At 44.7% G+C, this 15,973-nt stretch overlaps 2 protein-coding genes and 1 long non-coding RNA gene across 3 annotated transcripts; all 3 read right to left on the bottom strand.

Moving 5' to 3' along the window:
• Window positions 1-302: 302 nt before the first annotated feature.
• LOC120677694 lies at window positions 303-1,584 on the bottom strand. The gene is made up of 3 exons (XR_005676413.1): window positions 1,503-1,584; window positions 995-1,209; window positions 303-813 (listed from the first exon to the last, which is right to left on the bottom strand). It is a non-coding gene; the product is annotated as an uncharacterized LOC120677694 (long non-coding RNA).
• A 7,085-nt stretch (window positions 1,585-8,669) lies between these two features.
• LOC120679895 lies at window positions 8,670-10,183 on the bottom strand. The gene is made up of 3 exons (XM_039961557.1): window positions 9,983-10,183; window positions 9,227-9,306; window positions 8,670-9,158 (listed from the first exon to the last, which is right to left on the bottom strand). The coding sequence occupies exons 1-3, from the start codon at window positions 10,061-10,063 to the stop codon at window positions 8,906-8,908; spliced, it is 414 nt and encodes a 137-aa protein (XP_039817491.1). The 5' UTR covers window positions 10,064-10,183; the 3' UTR covers window positions 8,670-8,905.
• A 402-nt stretch (window positions 10,184-10,585) lies between these two features.
• On the bottom strand, window positions 10,586-15,261 carry LOC120679171 (dihydroxy-acid dehydratase, chloroplastic-like). The gene is made up of 14 exons (XM_039960676.1): window positions 14,608-15,261; window positions 13,944-14,015; window positions 13,564-13,611; window positions 13,323-13,477; window positions 12,996-13,190; window positions 12,809-12,920; window positions 12,577-12,646; window positions 12,432-12,490; window positions 12,228-12,351; window positions 12,077-12,147; window positions 11,840-11,941; window positions 11,363-11,443; window positions 11,057-11,215; window positions 10,586-10,961 (listed from the first exon to the last, which is right to left on the bottom strand). Exons 1-14 carry the CDS (start codon window positions 15,085-15,087, stop codon window positions 10,911-10,913), a joined length of 1,779 nt encoding a protein of 592 aa, XP_039816610.1. The 5' UTR covers window positions 15,088-15,261; the 3' UTR covers window positions 10,586-10,910.
• Between the last annotated feature and the right edge of the window lie 712 nt (window positions 15,262-15,973).

The raw sequence follows: 15,973 nt of genomic DNA, 5'->3' as shown, positions 1-15,973 counted from the left end.
GTTGTGAGATGGCTTAGGTCGGCCTGAGGACCCTTACATGGCCCAGGCACAGTTCCTAAGAGTTACGTCTCCCAGTGTCAGGGCGGGGCCAGGGTTCGGGGATTTTCTCGGTCGGGGAAGCCGAGGTTTCTTCTTAAGTTAATACCGGTGGGGCGGTCTTTCCCCACCCGGCCGAGTTTTGATTTACAATTTGACAGTCATGTATGGAACAGAATACAAAGATGCACATGACTATGCGTTTTGGAGAACTGAAGTTGCAAACGCTATGCTACTAGCCCCCTCAACCTTGCCAACTAATCAAATTAATCATTGTCCAATGTCCATAAAGTCCAAGGTCTGATATCAGCCGTAGATACATACATGGTCTTGGGAACCCTTTGGTTTCCAACCGATGCAGAAGGTAAAAATATTGATTGCTGAAATAACAACGAAACAACAAATATGTGGAGCTTCAGTTAGCCCAGAGTGCATCTAGCCAGCTAGGAAGCACTTCAGGACATGCTTCTCATTAGTTACCTACGTTCAGTAGTGTACACAATATTTGAAGTTAGTGCTCCAAGCCTGAATGACCATGTGTGTGTGGTGTATGAACTTGAGCAAATGCTGTGTTATCATCTGCTACTTGGTGGGCAATTAGGAGTTCTTCCGACTTTCATGTTAGGACCCGATGCAACCTTGATAAGTTTGCTGTCGAGAACCGCAATCTCAACAATGAACACACTGCAGACGGGGCGATGGTCTGAAAATTTGGATTCCCCCCGGATGTAGGACAGTTGCACTATCCCTTCACCATGCCAAAGGATCCGGTCACACCTGCAAAAAGAAAACACATGTTTTAGTTGTTGTCGCACTGAGCATTCAGTTGCCCCAACAAAAGTTTCAGGGGGGGAAAACTACTCTGCATTGAAACGGGGTATTGGGAACTGAATTACTGTGTCTGCAAGTATTCATGTTCAGAAACTATATTGGCATTGCATTTGGAATGCAGCCTTACCATGCTGGTGTTCTCCGCTTCTTCTTCGACGTGACGTCCTCCCCTGCATAACTGTCGGAATTTCAGGAGTACTTTTATGTCGGAGCAAAGAAGATCTTGCCCTCATTCCACCCTCTGAAATCTCCGTTCTCCCTTTCAGTCTTTAGCTGCTCGGTTCAGAACACCAAATGAACACTTGCAGAGCTCTGACAGAAACACAGCGAGGGAGTCCCCCACTGTGAGAAAATTTATTAAATAAAAAAGATAGTCACATCAGGACACAAGAGCTACTTACAAACTCTAGCTAGGCTGTACAAAGAAGGCAGAGAGACTACAAGGTGGAGCTTTAGATACAGGAAAGCTACACAAGTGAGTTGAACCAAGAGAGGAAAGGAACTTTAAGGGACTCCTTCATTCTATGAGCTTGATTGAGACATTCATCCATGAAGTTATTTTTCCATATGTTGAAACTGTTTGGGCTATTTTCGAAAATAAGTGACTGCAAACTGCAATACATTTGGTCAGTTACCTGATCCTTCTCGAAGAGGGAACCCCAGTCGTTGGCCTCGACGAGCTTCTTGGCCTCCGAGTAGCTCAGGGCAATCCGGTAATTCAGATCACACGGCTGCAACCATTGTCTGTTAGCATTTCTGAATGAGTTTCTGGCATCGAATCAAGTGTATGTATGCACAGAGAGTAGTGTGTGAGAAAGTTAATTACTCGTGATCGAGGATTCTCTCGGGGATCCTGCGGCCGGATCGCTTGCAGAGGCGGCAGAACTGCGTGTTCTTGAGGATCTCGACGACGTCGGAATTGCGGCGGAGGCGAGGTGGCTGCACACGAAGCATGCAGAGGCTGGTCTGGTGCAGCGACATGCTCACGGAGATGCAGTCATGCAGCCCTTGTTGCCGAGGTAGCCCATTGGCCGACGTGCGCCACCAGCTCCCGCCGCACCCACACCGTCGCCATCTGCTTGCACGCCACCAGGCGGTACCGCTCCCGCCGGCTCGCCGCCGCAGCCAGGGCCGGGCTCCTCACGTCGGACGCCGCGAAGCTGCTGGTCCTGACCTCGTCGTCCTCCTCTTCCGACGTCGACGCGTCGCCCTCCCCGGATCTCCCTGTTGGAGGACTTGTGGAACAGCGACGGGTCGAGCGGGCTGGAGCTGGGCGTGGCGAGAGCGGACACCGGGGAGCCGGAGGGCGGCGTCGTGTTCACGGATCGGCTGAACGAGCAGTTCGCCGCAGCTTCAGAAACGGCGGTTCAGAGCCTGGTTGATGAGGGAGAGCCATCTCGCCGCCGGCTGGTTGTCCTCGATCACCAGGACGTTGCCGGCGTTGAGGGGGACGACTTGATGGAATCTGCATTGCAACAATAATGGTGGGAATTCAAACTTCAAATTAAGTAACTGAGGTTAACGATACTTGGCCCATGGATTACATGTGCTATTTTTCTAGATCTTACATTAGTATATTGATCGAGTTACCAATGGAAATGGCGTTTGATTTTTGTGGACCATGTTAGTTTAATGAACAGGCAGCTGATAATGTTAGCTGCTATGTAACTGCCAGTAGATTAGGACACCACAAGAAAAAATGTGTCATTAATTTGCATGATAGGCATCCCCAAGTGTAGCAAATGTGCTGAAATCTCTTGTGGTGAGGGATATACGAAAATGACAACAATTTAAGCCCAAAAGGAAACGTGTCAAATAATGTGCTGTTTGAAACTGTGCATTATGAAAACGGACTAAAATGTTTAGCTATATGATAAGACGCTAGCAAATATACTTGTATAATTCTATGATGATTAAGTTTGTGCATACCCTAATACATAAATGTCCGAGTAGTCATCAGAAGGCAGGAAATCATTCAGATTCAGATCCTTTTCTGGAGTTTTTCCAGCTACGTTCCATGTGGCTGCAAATACCCTATGAAAAGCAGAGCAAGAACAGAGAAAATCTAAATTTTAGGTTATGTGTGACATATAATGAAATTATTTGAAAAGATTAGGGATTTGCAAATTAGTGGCTTTATTTCTGACAAATTTCTCACCTGAAAGCTTCTATATGGGTACTACTTGTTGCTGGAGAACTGAAACCACTGAACTTCAAACTTCTGCTTTCTATTTGGAACAAGATGAAGTTACAAAAGGGAAAGGGAAATTATGCTGATAATACAGGGTCAAAAGAGTTGAGGAACACATGAAAATTCCAAAGTAAATAATGATTGAGTGTAGAATATTGTAAGTAATGGAGCAAGATGGAAAACATAGATACCGGAAAGACTTTTGAAGAAGGATGAGGATGATGCTGATGGGGAAGCCATTGATGACCGCTCTGGAGACTCTTTCAAGTCAACTGAAAACCCAACACAATTGTCTGAACTTGAATAAATTTATACATTACTTTTATAACATGCAAAAACTCTATTTTTGCTTTTTTATTTAAGTTAGCAATCATTGCCATTCCTTAACTAGTACTATATGTCAAGCTTCAACTTTCCAAGATTAATTAGGGAATGGATTTTTCTTATTTTTCTGAACATAATGGATTTTTCTTATCATCATCGACTACAGAAAGAGACATAATTTTGTGAAGTCAAGAACTAATCGGTGGAGTTGATGGAGTACTCTGTATTACATCTTGGATCGGCATTCCCATCCTTTGCTCTAACAAAGTTTGGAAAGAGGAACTGGAAAGGAGAGATAATATAATCTTACTGATTATTTTTTGAACCCATGGAACTTGCATGGAGGGAAGAGAAAAGATGTTTCTACCTTTTTCCTTCTGTTCTTATTTTGTATAGCCAAGAAAGAAGATCAACAACTAATCATCCATTGAAGCTGAATAATAACCTGTTAGTGCATCAGAGGCATGCCGGTGGGAGATTATTCCATGAAACCACCAAATCCGGATAAGACAGAAGAGGAAGGGGGGATGAATTAATGAAGGAAGCAGGCACAAGGAAGAAGAGAAGAAGGTATCGATCTGCTAGGGATATGATCATGCATGGATCATGTTCCTACCACAGCAACGAAGACGCATGCATATGTGGGTCATCGCCGTCCCTGTAGCTTGGATTTTAAGTAGAGATGCATGGGTGTCCTGCAACTTCAATGTTCAATGTGATGGATGGAGAGGGGCGTGCGTGGCTGCCAAATGGAGATCGATGGAAGGGAGGCGCCCCTCGCTCTCAACCTGAAAACGAAGGAATGAAAGAAACAGGCGTTTGAAATTAAAGGGAAACAAGCGTAGTATACATTTGGGTAGCGTAGTAGTGTCTAATTAAAGAAATGTGATGGTAGTTTGGAAATTGTCGGCTGGCTCTGGGAAGCAAGATGCATGTCATGTCATCGTGGTGTGTGATGGCCTCGCGTTTGCCTGTCTGCAAGGAAAGCAAGATGCGCGAATGGAGGAGAGGAGATTGACCGACCCTCTGATGACGAACGAAGGAGGAGGAGGGGAACCCCATGAAACACTGTTATTAATGATGGAGCCACTCCATCGAGGAAAGGATTATGTTTGTTTGTCTTGTTGGTGGCTGATACAGATAGATAGATACTACGATCTGTGTGCCCGTGATTCTCGTTTTGTGAATGTGGTCTTCTGACCAATCTTGTTGAAATATGCAATGCATATTTGAAACATTCTAGAAGATTGTGAAAAATACAAGAAACTAACTTTGCAATGCATGAGGATAAGATCATGCCAAGGTAAGAAGGTTCTAGAAGAGTGGAGAGCAAGTATGAGTAATAGTTATCATGCTTCATGGTGAAGTGTAGAATTCTCTAGAGGAAATATATTTGTATGATAGGAGAAAGATGGAAAAAAATAAATATAGAAGAGTGTAGAAGGTGGACATATGGTAACACCATATGAACCATGAAGTCCTATAAATAGGGGTGTCCCCCTCCACCTTGCCATACCATGGCATAAGAGGTCTCAAGTAGGAGATGACAAGGTTGACATAATGTAGTGGTGTCATGGTAGGATAGCCACATAAAGAGTGTAAGTGTCATCTCGTGTTGTATCAAGTTGAGTTGTGAATAAAGGTTTGAGTTCCCTTTTAAATGTTAGTCTTCCAGTTTCTAAGTACTTAGTAGTATATAAGTTGTGATCTATTGTACGTTACGCATTTCATTTTTTTAGGTTTAAAAATAATGGTTGCACTAATCATTACTTTGAAGGTGCAGTGGCAGCCTTTGCTTCACATAAGCCACTGTTTTATGTGCCATATGATTTTATCATATCATTTAATGAACCACTGGCATTATCCCATAAACATACTCCCTGTGTCCAGAATTGTTAGGCAATCTCTATTGACCACTGGTACCAAGGAGCCACTTAAAAGAGACTCTGTTGCCTAAAGTCAAAGTGTTTACCTGATGTGCATGCTCTCATTAGGAATTCCCGGAAAGGAAGATGAAGCAACAATCATGGAAGTATGGTGTGCTAACATGGATAGTTAATAGTGGTACTACTGACACAAACAACAAATGTATGCATGAGGAAGTAAAATATAACAACAAATGTATGCATGGGGAAGTAAAATATGCCTAAGGCCCCGTTTGGATGTATGCATTGAAGCCTGGAATTCGGAATTGGCATTAGATACACTCAATGCCAGCTGTTTGGATGATTTGGGAATTGGAATTGGAAACTGGACCCAATGCCAAGCGGTATTCTGGGTACCGCTCCACCACCTCCCTCAAATTTGGACCTCTTGGCCTCCGTATTGCGCTGCATTGACGACCCGGCCTCCTTGCTCCCTCCGCGCGCGCTCCTCTCCCCTGAGCTCCTATGCCAGGGCGGCAGCGGACCTCCAAGCGCGGGACCCCAAGGCAGCGGCGGCTCCACTCCGAAGGCGCGGCGCGGACCCGAGCCAGGGCGGCAGCGGACGGATACCAGCAGGCGGACTGCGCGACTCCCATGGGCGGATGCCCTCGCCTCCTCGCCGGCGTTGGGCCGGCCTCCCCGGCATGCTGTGGGTGCCGCCCCCGCCTATTCGCGCGGTCGCGCCTCCTCGTCGGCGTCGCGTGGGGCCAGAGTCCAGCGAGGACGCGGCCGCCGGCGCCCTCCCCGGCAGGCCGCGGACGCCACCACCGCAACACGGCCGCCTCCCACTCCGGCATCCCAGATCTGCACCGAGCGGCGGCGTCTTCCACAGGTCGGCTTGACTCCCGTGGGCGGCGCGGACGGGAACCAGAGCAGCGGCTCGGGCGCAGGCTTCTGCGAGCGCTGCTCATCTCCCCCGCGGGCGTGGCCCGGCTCATCTCCTCCGTCGGCGTAGCTCCAGCCAGCACCTCTCCTCTCCTCCGCCTGCGAATCCCAGCCACGCCGTTCCTCTCCTCGCCGGCGACGCCCGGCCGGCGCGGCTCATCTCCTCTGTCTGCGAAGCCCGGGCAATTCTATGACCACCCAAACAACAGCTTTGGTATTTCAGTCCATTTCCATTGCCAGTCCGATTTGGTATTCAACTCAATTCAATACCAAGGTCTCCAATATCGACATCCAAACGGAGCCTAAGATTTACTGGACAAACGATGAAGGGAAATATGGCTAAGAATTATGGAAGTATTTGAGTAAATTACATCGTAGAGCTGTATTTTCATGATAGACTTAGTTATTGCTTATTTTTGTGATTACTTTTTTCTAAATACAGTATTTGTGAAGATCTGAAGAAGGTTGATGAATTCTATTTATTAAAGAAAGTAGTGGAATCCCCGAATGTTGTATTAAAAATACTTGGTCGTCCTAAGGCTAAAAGGTAGCTTCGTGACTAAAGTGCTAAATATGGTGATAAAAATGCTGGTGTTACTGATTGCATTCTCTTTTTTTTTTCAGACAATAGCAGATCTGCTGACACAGTACTTGCCACCCACATTGTGACTCTGTGTATCAGGAGTTTTGCAGACAATGTGGGCGAATTTTCGGTGTTAGCCCCTGTAGTTATGCGATGAATTGAACTTACTTGGTCTGGACTGGAATCTTGGTCTGGCGATATTAGTATGGTTTGCTTTAGTTGGTTGCTGAATCTGGAGGATCTCCTCGATATTTTGCTCCACAATTGGAATTACTGTCATGGACGAGCCAAAATTCAACAACGTTTCACGTTTTCTGCCTTTGTCGCATGCAGTGACATGTAAATTATTGCCGTTACCTTTTTTCTCCTTGCATGACTTTGAATTTACAAATAGGTAGGTGTAATCAATTAATTAGTGATCTCCTCAGCCTTATCCATGGGGGACGGTCCATGCTGTGCGGCCCGCATTCATCTCCCTGCTCCCAAACCAACCAAAGTCCAATATGTCCTGATGGAGGATCTCCAGCACGCCACCATGGATTTGAAACCGAATTGGGGGCAGCACAAGGATGCTTTTATCAATCCCTCCACTACTTATATTTCCTCTAAATTCGCATCAGTTCTCATCGCCAGCTAATTTACTGAAAACTAAAGGGTGTGTAGGAAGGGATAAATGATAGCACAAGACAATAGTGGTGGGGGGAGGGGGCAAGAGAGCTAGTAACTCATAGAAGTCTGAAAATTTAAATATTGCAAAAAAAAATTCAAACCCACCAACAGTGTGTTTATAATTTCAGCAGCAATGCAAGAATATAATCCAGAGCTTCACAGTTGCGGTAGCAAATGCAAGAATATAATCCAGAGCAACAATATCATGACCAGATCCAAACTTAAAGACCTTGTCGCGTGTCATCTTTGCTCTTTGGCATCAGTCAGCATCATTTTAAATTGCAAAAGGTGGAAGCTGACAAGTCTGACTTTGTGGTGGTCAATCACAACCAGTCACAAGTCATCCATGTTGCTTTCAGGGAGGCAGAAAATTAAGTCCAGGAACCAAAGCTCATTTTCATGGAGCAAAGCATGAAAAAAAAATCAAAGTGATCCGTATGGCTGGTCAAAGTGAAAAAGGAAAGGGTGGTTTCACTGTTTCAGAATCACTCAGAGGCCGACACATAGTAATACCACATCTGCTCCAGGCTCCGGCTCTCCCCCGGAAGAGCAGAGCCAGAGCTGGAGCCCTCCCTAAAAAACCCTTAGTTTCGGGTGAAGATCCAGCTGCGTGGATAAGTGGGGAGGCAGGGAGACCCACTTGAAAGCACGCAGCTGCCCGGTGCTAACACAGTGAACTATTCTTTCATCTTTTGCTAAAGAAGAAATACCGTGTGCACGCTGCAAATGGCAGCATACGCCTATTTTTGAGGTGCCTTTCCTACTTCCATGGAGGGCCCCAAAAATCATAAATATCATCTCTTCTTGTTAACTGAACTTACTTTGTAGTGTATGAGGATGCATTTCTTGACTGCTGGTATAATGGTGAGTATTGGGTTTGGCCCATCTGCTCACTGATTACATCACAAGCACATATACTCCAGCTGTGGCGCTAGTGCATCAAGGTGGTACAGACCCATCCCCATCATCCATCATTTGTTTCTGTATAGGATTAATAATGAAATAAATGCAGACGAGATATTTCCATGCAATTATGATATAACATTATGCATAAGCTTAAAAATATTGTTCTTGAAACAATCATAACAGCAAAGGCACCTTAATCAGAACATCAGCTGTTCTTGAGAAATGATTACACGGATTTTTTATTATACAACAAAGAAACATATGAACCAACATGGTAGATGAAAATCTAAGAGATTTGAGCAGGCATGACATTTGAATCGGTGGAAAAATAATCAAACGAGCATCACAGCGTATTTACCTTTGAACAAACAATATGTCAATTTCTGAATTGGCAATTAACAATAACAGCACAGCTATCCCTTTACATTCAGAAATCACATACTAGACAATGGGAGGGTATATTACGACCATGACAATAGCATCAATCTGGGAGTTAGTAAGAGCCTCCAACCAGAGAACAAGCATATCACTCCCATAGTCTCTGAATACAACTTGTCACTTTGCCTTCTTCCCTAAAGATGTACAAGTAACTGAAGGCAATGTCCTCTTCTTGTTAAAGGCACTGGTTCTGCTTTCAGGCTCATCACTATCATCATCACTAGACTCATTCGCCTTCTTAGCAGTTCTATTCTCATCCTCCAAGGCCTTTCTCTTCTGAGCATTCACCTTCCCAAGCAACTTTCTCTCAACTGGGTTAATGGGTGCCGCACGCTTGACACCAGGTGCCACTTTAGCACCAAGACCAAGCCTGTAAAACGTTTGCAGTTATATAGTACAAATTATAAAGGAATGCAAAAAAGAAAACTATCTATATACCTGGATGGCCTGCCCTCAAAATCCTTGTCATGGGGTTCATCTGGCTCCGATGCAGTCATTTTGTCCACCCATGTCTGAGCCTGACAATGATTTATGGCATGGGTAAGTAGGGAGGGAAATAACACGGTGGAGAGTGCAAAGGGCATGTGACAATCAGACCTTGCATAGTTGAAAGCATTTGATTAAACAAGACCCACAACTATTCATTGAGTGGATGGCGGGCTGTATTACCTAGTTTCTCTCTTTGCTGCTCTCTAACCCTCTCATGTACTTCTCACCCCTCGGAATGCCGAGGTTAAACTTTGTAACAACCTTACAATTCAATGAATAGTAGGTGGGGTTTCTCAACCCCCCCCCCCCCCCCCGACGCCGTTCAAAAAAAAAGAAAAAAAACTATGACTAAATGGGATCCAATAGAGTATTATTGACCGTGCAGACCTCTTGATGCAGTTAAAAACGCTTCAATTTCAATACCTGCTTCTTCTGTATATTGAAACTGCGGGGCTGCAGCTTGAACACTAACCTGATGCAGCATGACAGCATCTAAGTACGAATAGGGCGCAAATGGGAAGCAGCAGTGAGTAACAATCGTGGATGTGTAATTTCAATCTTTCTCCCCAATTCAATTGCGTCCAACAGGTTAGTGGCAGCGTCTACAAAACCTATCGAGCCATGGAACACCACTGAAGGAGGGAACCACGCCCCAGAAGGAAGGAAAAGGAGAAGGAATCGAGGATCCGAATAGGCGGAGCTCACCAGCTTGAGGGCCTTGTTGAGCGTGACCACCTTGGGGAGCGGCGCCTTCTTCTTCTCCGGCTGCGGCGTCTCTGTCGCCATCGCTGACGGTTGACGCAGCGATCGGGGAGTAGCCAAGGGCGGTGGCGGCGGCGGTGGGTAGGGAGGCGAGGAGCCGATGAGACGGACTCTAGCCGGGACCGGGAGGTAGGAGAAGTGTGGTGGGCTGTGGGCTATGGGCTACGTCCAATTTTGGGCCGGTCTAGCCGTGCAAATGTAACTGTAAACCGTGCGGCCCATAGAAAACTTTTTTTTTTTATAAACTCACCGTTTGTGCAAACTTGTTGATAGATTTGAATGGAGGAGAGGTTTGAACAATCTTTTTTCGTTCCTCAAGTATTGCATGCAGGTGGCAGAGTAGAGATCACGCAACTGACAAGCACAAGCCATTATGTACGATGCTCATCTTACTAGGCTGTACTATAAAAAGATTATTATGAGATTTGTGGCAGCACTAGCAAACCATCTACATGTAAACAATTCCAAGAACATTTTAGCCGCTTCCCGGTGACAAGAGATACAGGACGATTTCGGGAGCCTCAGCCAAGATGTCAGTGCACCAGATGCTCAAGAAGTCTCAAGTAGGCAGTAGCTGACCCAAGAACAATCCACATGATTGTATATGTGTCTGTGTACAAGGTAGTACAGTGTACAGAAAGGATCTGAAGCTAAATTACCCACTAGCTGCCTCCAACAAACCAAGAACACTCCATTATTCAGCAGCTTCCTCAGCTTTGCCACCCTCCTGGAAACTGACGTTTTATTGTTAGGCGACCACACTCAAGCCTAGCCAACCATGAATCACTCACAGGAATATTGTTCCTGACATAATCAGTCTTTGCCTCGCAACACATGATGTGCACAACCTACTAACACCATGGAACACGCCCTACTCATCGGTGACGCATCCTCTCGACGCCGGGGCCACCAGCTTTATGTACTGAAACAAGAGACGGAGGAAGACCCATATTCAGTATAGAGCCAACGATTACTACATATGCCACAATAGGACAGACAATGCTCAAGACAGAGTACCTTCCAAAGGGCTCCACAGGTGGCCTTGTATGATGGTGGGCTCCATTTCCTCCGTCTTTCTTCAAGCTGTGCTTCGGTCAGATCGACATCAATGGCCCTCTTAACAACATCAATTGTTATCAAATCACCATTCTGGACAAGACCAATCGGGCCACCTTCCTGAAAAATAGCACCTTTGTGAACAACAAATACATTCTGCTGCTAATTTTTCCCCCCTTATCTTTTAATGTTGCTAGGAAAATAACTCAAACTGCTATTGAAGAGCCATTGGACTAGTGCCATTGGTTTGGTGCTGCAACACAGTACCTGTGCTTCAGGACATATGTGGCCAACAACAAATCCATGTGACCCTCCAGAAAATCTACCATCCGTCAGCAGGGCGCACTCCTAAACGAAGGTTGAACAGAAAAATTAAAGGTGATCAACATTAAAGTGCCACGAGGAATGACTGACCTGAAGAAAGAAAAATAACTGCATGGCGCACATGCAGCTAGGCATCAAAGAAGCAAAGAACAAGTCAAAGCTGATATTTATTGTAAGGAAATCTAATCCCCAGTATTGTGTTTATTAACAATGAAGGATGTTTGTTGCTTTGAAATTTAAACAATTTGGCAGCTGTACAGAAGCACTTCAGAATTATTCAGCATATCACAGGAATATGCAGTATTTTTCTCCACATTACCAAGTATTATACACAATTCATAAAAGCATAGAGCTGAACCAGGTGACAGATAGAAACACAAGTACAATGGCTCACAAATGCCAGGTTGAGCTATGTTGTACCTTTCCAAGGCCAGCGCCCATTATTGCACTTGTTGGGGTCAACATTTCAGGCATCCCTGGCCCACCTTTTGGTCCTTCTCCACGGATCACCACTACTTTTCCCTGTTGTTAGTAGCATTGCAATAAAATAATTTGCCATAAGAACAAGAGTTGCTCCAAGGAAATAAGAATATCCCACAAGCAAGCCATGAGAAGGGCAATTTTGTGCGCCTTAATAGAAGAATACAACAGTGGTACCTTAAAGGTTGCAGGGTTTTCTGAGATAGCTGTTATCATGGCTTCTTCACCCTCAAAAACTAAAGCTGGGCCTGACATTTTACCAAGCAACAGTTAAATTCCACACACATATAGAGGCCATTAAAGGTTGATGATGGAAGGAATAAGTCACCTGAGAAAAACAGTCCCTCTTTGCCAGTGATTTTTGCTACAGAGCCTTCTGGTGCAAGATTGCCATAAAGTATTTGTATATGGCCAGTTGATTTGATAGGATTGTCCAGAGGCCGAATAATTTGCTGCGTGTCAATGGAAAATGTAAACATTATCATTAAAGAATAAATCTGAAATATCAAAATTGGGCAGAATTGAGCTTTACCTGCCCTTCAGAAAGAGGAGGGAAGATTTTAGCATTTTCAGCTAGAGTTTTCCCAGTGACTATCAGGAAAAAAAAAGAAATACAATGTCATTACCAAAAAAATAGCTCCTATTTTACATCACATATGATTATTGACTGTACTCACCAGTCATGCAATCCCCGTCAAGAAGACCTTGCTCCAGAAGATAATGAATTACTGCAGGTGTCCCACCAATCTGTAACATGTGGCTTATTTTTAAACTTGTTCATTGATTAATTTTGGGTTTTAGGTTTTCTCACTTTTTTGGTTTAAGCCCTTATATTTACGTAGAACCAGAAACATAAGGTGGATTTATCATATGCTCAAAACTAAAACCTTAGTAGCATTAAGCATTTACCTTATGCAAATCCTCCATGACATATTTGCCACTGGGCTTGAGGTCCGCAAGGAAAGGAACTTGGTCACTGACCTTCTGAAAATCATCAAGAGTCAAATGCAGACCTACAGACCTGAAAGAACACAACTAATGAGCTTTGTCCTACAAAGAAAATAAGCACATGGGATACAATAGGGCAATAACCCACCGAGCAATGGCAATCAAATGCAGGACAGCATTAGTTGACCCACCAAGAGCCATGACAATGACCATTGCATTACGCAATGACTTCTCGGTGATAATGTCCCTAGGCTTCAAGTCCATCTTTAGCAATTCTAAAAGATACTTCCCAGCAAGGCGGCATTCCTCTAGCTTTAGAGGGTCTTCAGCAGGAGTCGAAGAACTTTTGGTACATAAAGCACAAAGAAATATTGATTGAGAATAGTTAATATATGTAAATGACACAAACTGATGTAATAAAATATTATTTATTGCTTCACAACAAACAGGTTAAACATTAAGACATTAATTGCACCTGTATGGAAGGCTCATGCCCATAGTCTCAATAGCCGATGCCATCGTGTTAGCTGTGTACATACCACCACATGCACCTGCACCTGGACATGAATTGCGGAGCACATTCTTTCTTTGCTCATCACTGATTGATCCACTGACATATTCTCCGTAGCACTGCACAAAAATTAATTTAAAAGGTAGATTAAGTACATGTATATAAGAACTTCAGTTGCTAAACAGATAAAAGGTGGTAAACATACCTGGAAAGCAGATACTATGTCAAAAGAATTGCCCTGAAAGTGACCAGGCTGCATTGAAAATAAATTTCATCAGAAAATAGACAGTAAAAGAACAATTCAAAGATCAAATATAAGATCAAATATATTTAACAGATTATTGTGTCACTGGTTAAGGATCCAAAACACAGATGTGTCAGCCACATTAACCTAGATTTATAGTATAAAAAACTCCGCATGCAACTATCAGTTATTAAGTTATAAGGGTGCATAGCACGATTCTAGGTTCCCGAAAGTGGTTCAGTCCATGAAAATTGTCATTCAGACATTCAAACCAAGCAAAGATTCCATAGACGAACAGAGCATTTCTGAATAAGTACACTAATACAGCAAGAGATCATTACCTTAATAGTTCCACCATATATCATGATACTAGGCCGATTAAGCCGTCCCATCGCCATTATCGTACCTGGCATCTGCAATGCCAATAACCATTAGATCCAGCTAAATAACCATTAAATCCAGCTGCAATTAAGATCACAATGTGTATAATTATTGTATGACTCGTTTGGTAGAAAGCTTAAAACTTTCCTAAACTTGCAGTAAAAGAGCATGCCTAATCACCCAGAACACAATCAAACAACATAAAGGGTACACATTTAACCAAATACATATGACTGCTCATGTTCTGTTTAGCAAATATTACATTTTTGTTGCATCAGGGGTGTTATTTTTCTACCAAGGGGACAGTGCAAAGAAGAAAAGGTCCAGTTTGTTATTGCAAATTTTCTCCCCCCTCTCTAGCACTAACCTAAACATGCATCACCAACCTGCCACCAGCCCTATCTCCATCACAAAAGTTAACACCCACCAAAATCAAAATGTAAAGCTGGTGAAGATCCGGCATCAGGTACTCTTAACACTTGAAAGCTTCAGTGGAGGGATGATGAAAACTACCATCTTTATCTTACTTGTACACTCCTAGTACTACTAAACTATCTGAAGTATGAGCACATTTCAGTCATCAGAACACATATTGCTGAATCCTAGAAGAAGAGAGGAGCTCACGTTCTTGTCGCATCCGGGGATGGAGATGTTGGCGTCGTAGTGCTGCGCGCCCATGACGGTCTCGATGCTGTCCGCGATGAGGTCCCGCGACTGGAGGCTGTAGCACATGCCTCGGGTGCCCATGGAGATGGCGTCGCTGACCCCGACGGTGTTGAACCGGAAGCCGACCATGCCGGCCTCGCGGACGCCGTCGCGGACGGCCTCGGCGAGGCGGAGCAGGTGCATGTTGCAGGTGTTCCCCTCGTACCACACGGAGGAGACCCCGACCTGCGGCTTGCGGAGGTCGGCGTCGGTGAGGCCGACGCCGTAGAGCACGGCCTGCGAGGCGCCCTGCGACTTGGGCTCGGTGATGCGCGCGCTGTACTTGTTGAGCTTGGGCTCGTCGGAGACGGCGGTGGCGCGGACGCGCTGGAGGCCGCGGCGGCCGGGGACAGGGCCGGCCGCCGGGAGGGAGGGCGAGGTGAGCGCCAGGGACTGCATCGCGGCGGCGGCGAGGTACGGAATGGGGTTTAGGGTTTTGGGTGGCGATGAGTGAGGTAGGTGACGGGGGATGCGTGGATGGATAGAGACAAGTGGAGAGGCGGGCGGGGCGTGCGTGCGGCGGTTGGCGGCGGGAGGAGGGGGAGGAATTGCGCTAGGAAGGCGACGAGCAGTACACAGCTGGGACAAGGGGCCGCCCATGTTTTTTTTTCCTTCTTTTTTTTGCCTCGATCCCAATCCCATATAAATATATAATTACTTTACATATCGATTTCTAGAAAACCGAGGTCCTTTTTGTCCAAAATCCGGCTTCCTCACTCTCTGACTAGAGCAGCATATGTCTCACCATCCTACAAATCTCGGAATTCGGAATTGATATAGGCTAGCTTCAAATACGATTGTTTGGATGATTTTGAATTCGGAATCAGAAATAGTAATCAAATCTTCGTCTCAGGCGGTAGGGAGGATTGTTGAGCTTGTCTTAGAGTGGTGGTCCTCTGCCATCCCTGAACAAATGCAAATTTTATGTGTGTACATCCAAATAGTAATCAAATTTGTTTGCTTTCTACGATTCCAAAAGTCAATTCAAACCTCAAAGGTCATCTAAACAACTGAATTTGAATTGTGATCTATTTCAATACCATGGTCGATTTGGCATTGGATCTAATTCAATATCATGCCCTCCAATATCGACATCCAAACATAGCCTTACCTCTATTCTGTGAGCAATGTTGTCGAGGAGGTGAAACAAAAATTATCTACCTCTATAGTTTTTAGGATCGGTCGATCATACTTTAAACCTTTTTTACGGTACATTCAAATTTAGAAAAGTATTGATGTAACAAATATATATCTTTTCTACTTTTAGCCACAAAAAAAGTTGCGG

Source organism: Panicum virgatum, chromosome 6N (assembly GCF_016808335.1).
Source record: "Panicum virgatum strain AP13 chromosome 6N, P.virgatum_v5, whole genome shotgun sequence".
Classification (NCBI taxonomy): Eukaryota; Viridiplantae; Streptophyta; class Magnoliopsida; order Poales; family Poaceae; genus Panicum; species Panicum virgatum.
The sequence above is the reverse complement of the archived record's forward strand: the minus strand, read 5'-3'. Positions and strand labels throughout refer to the sequence as shown.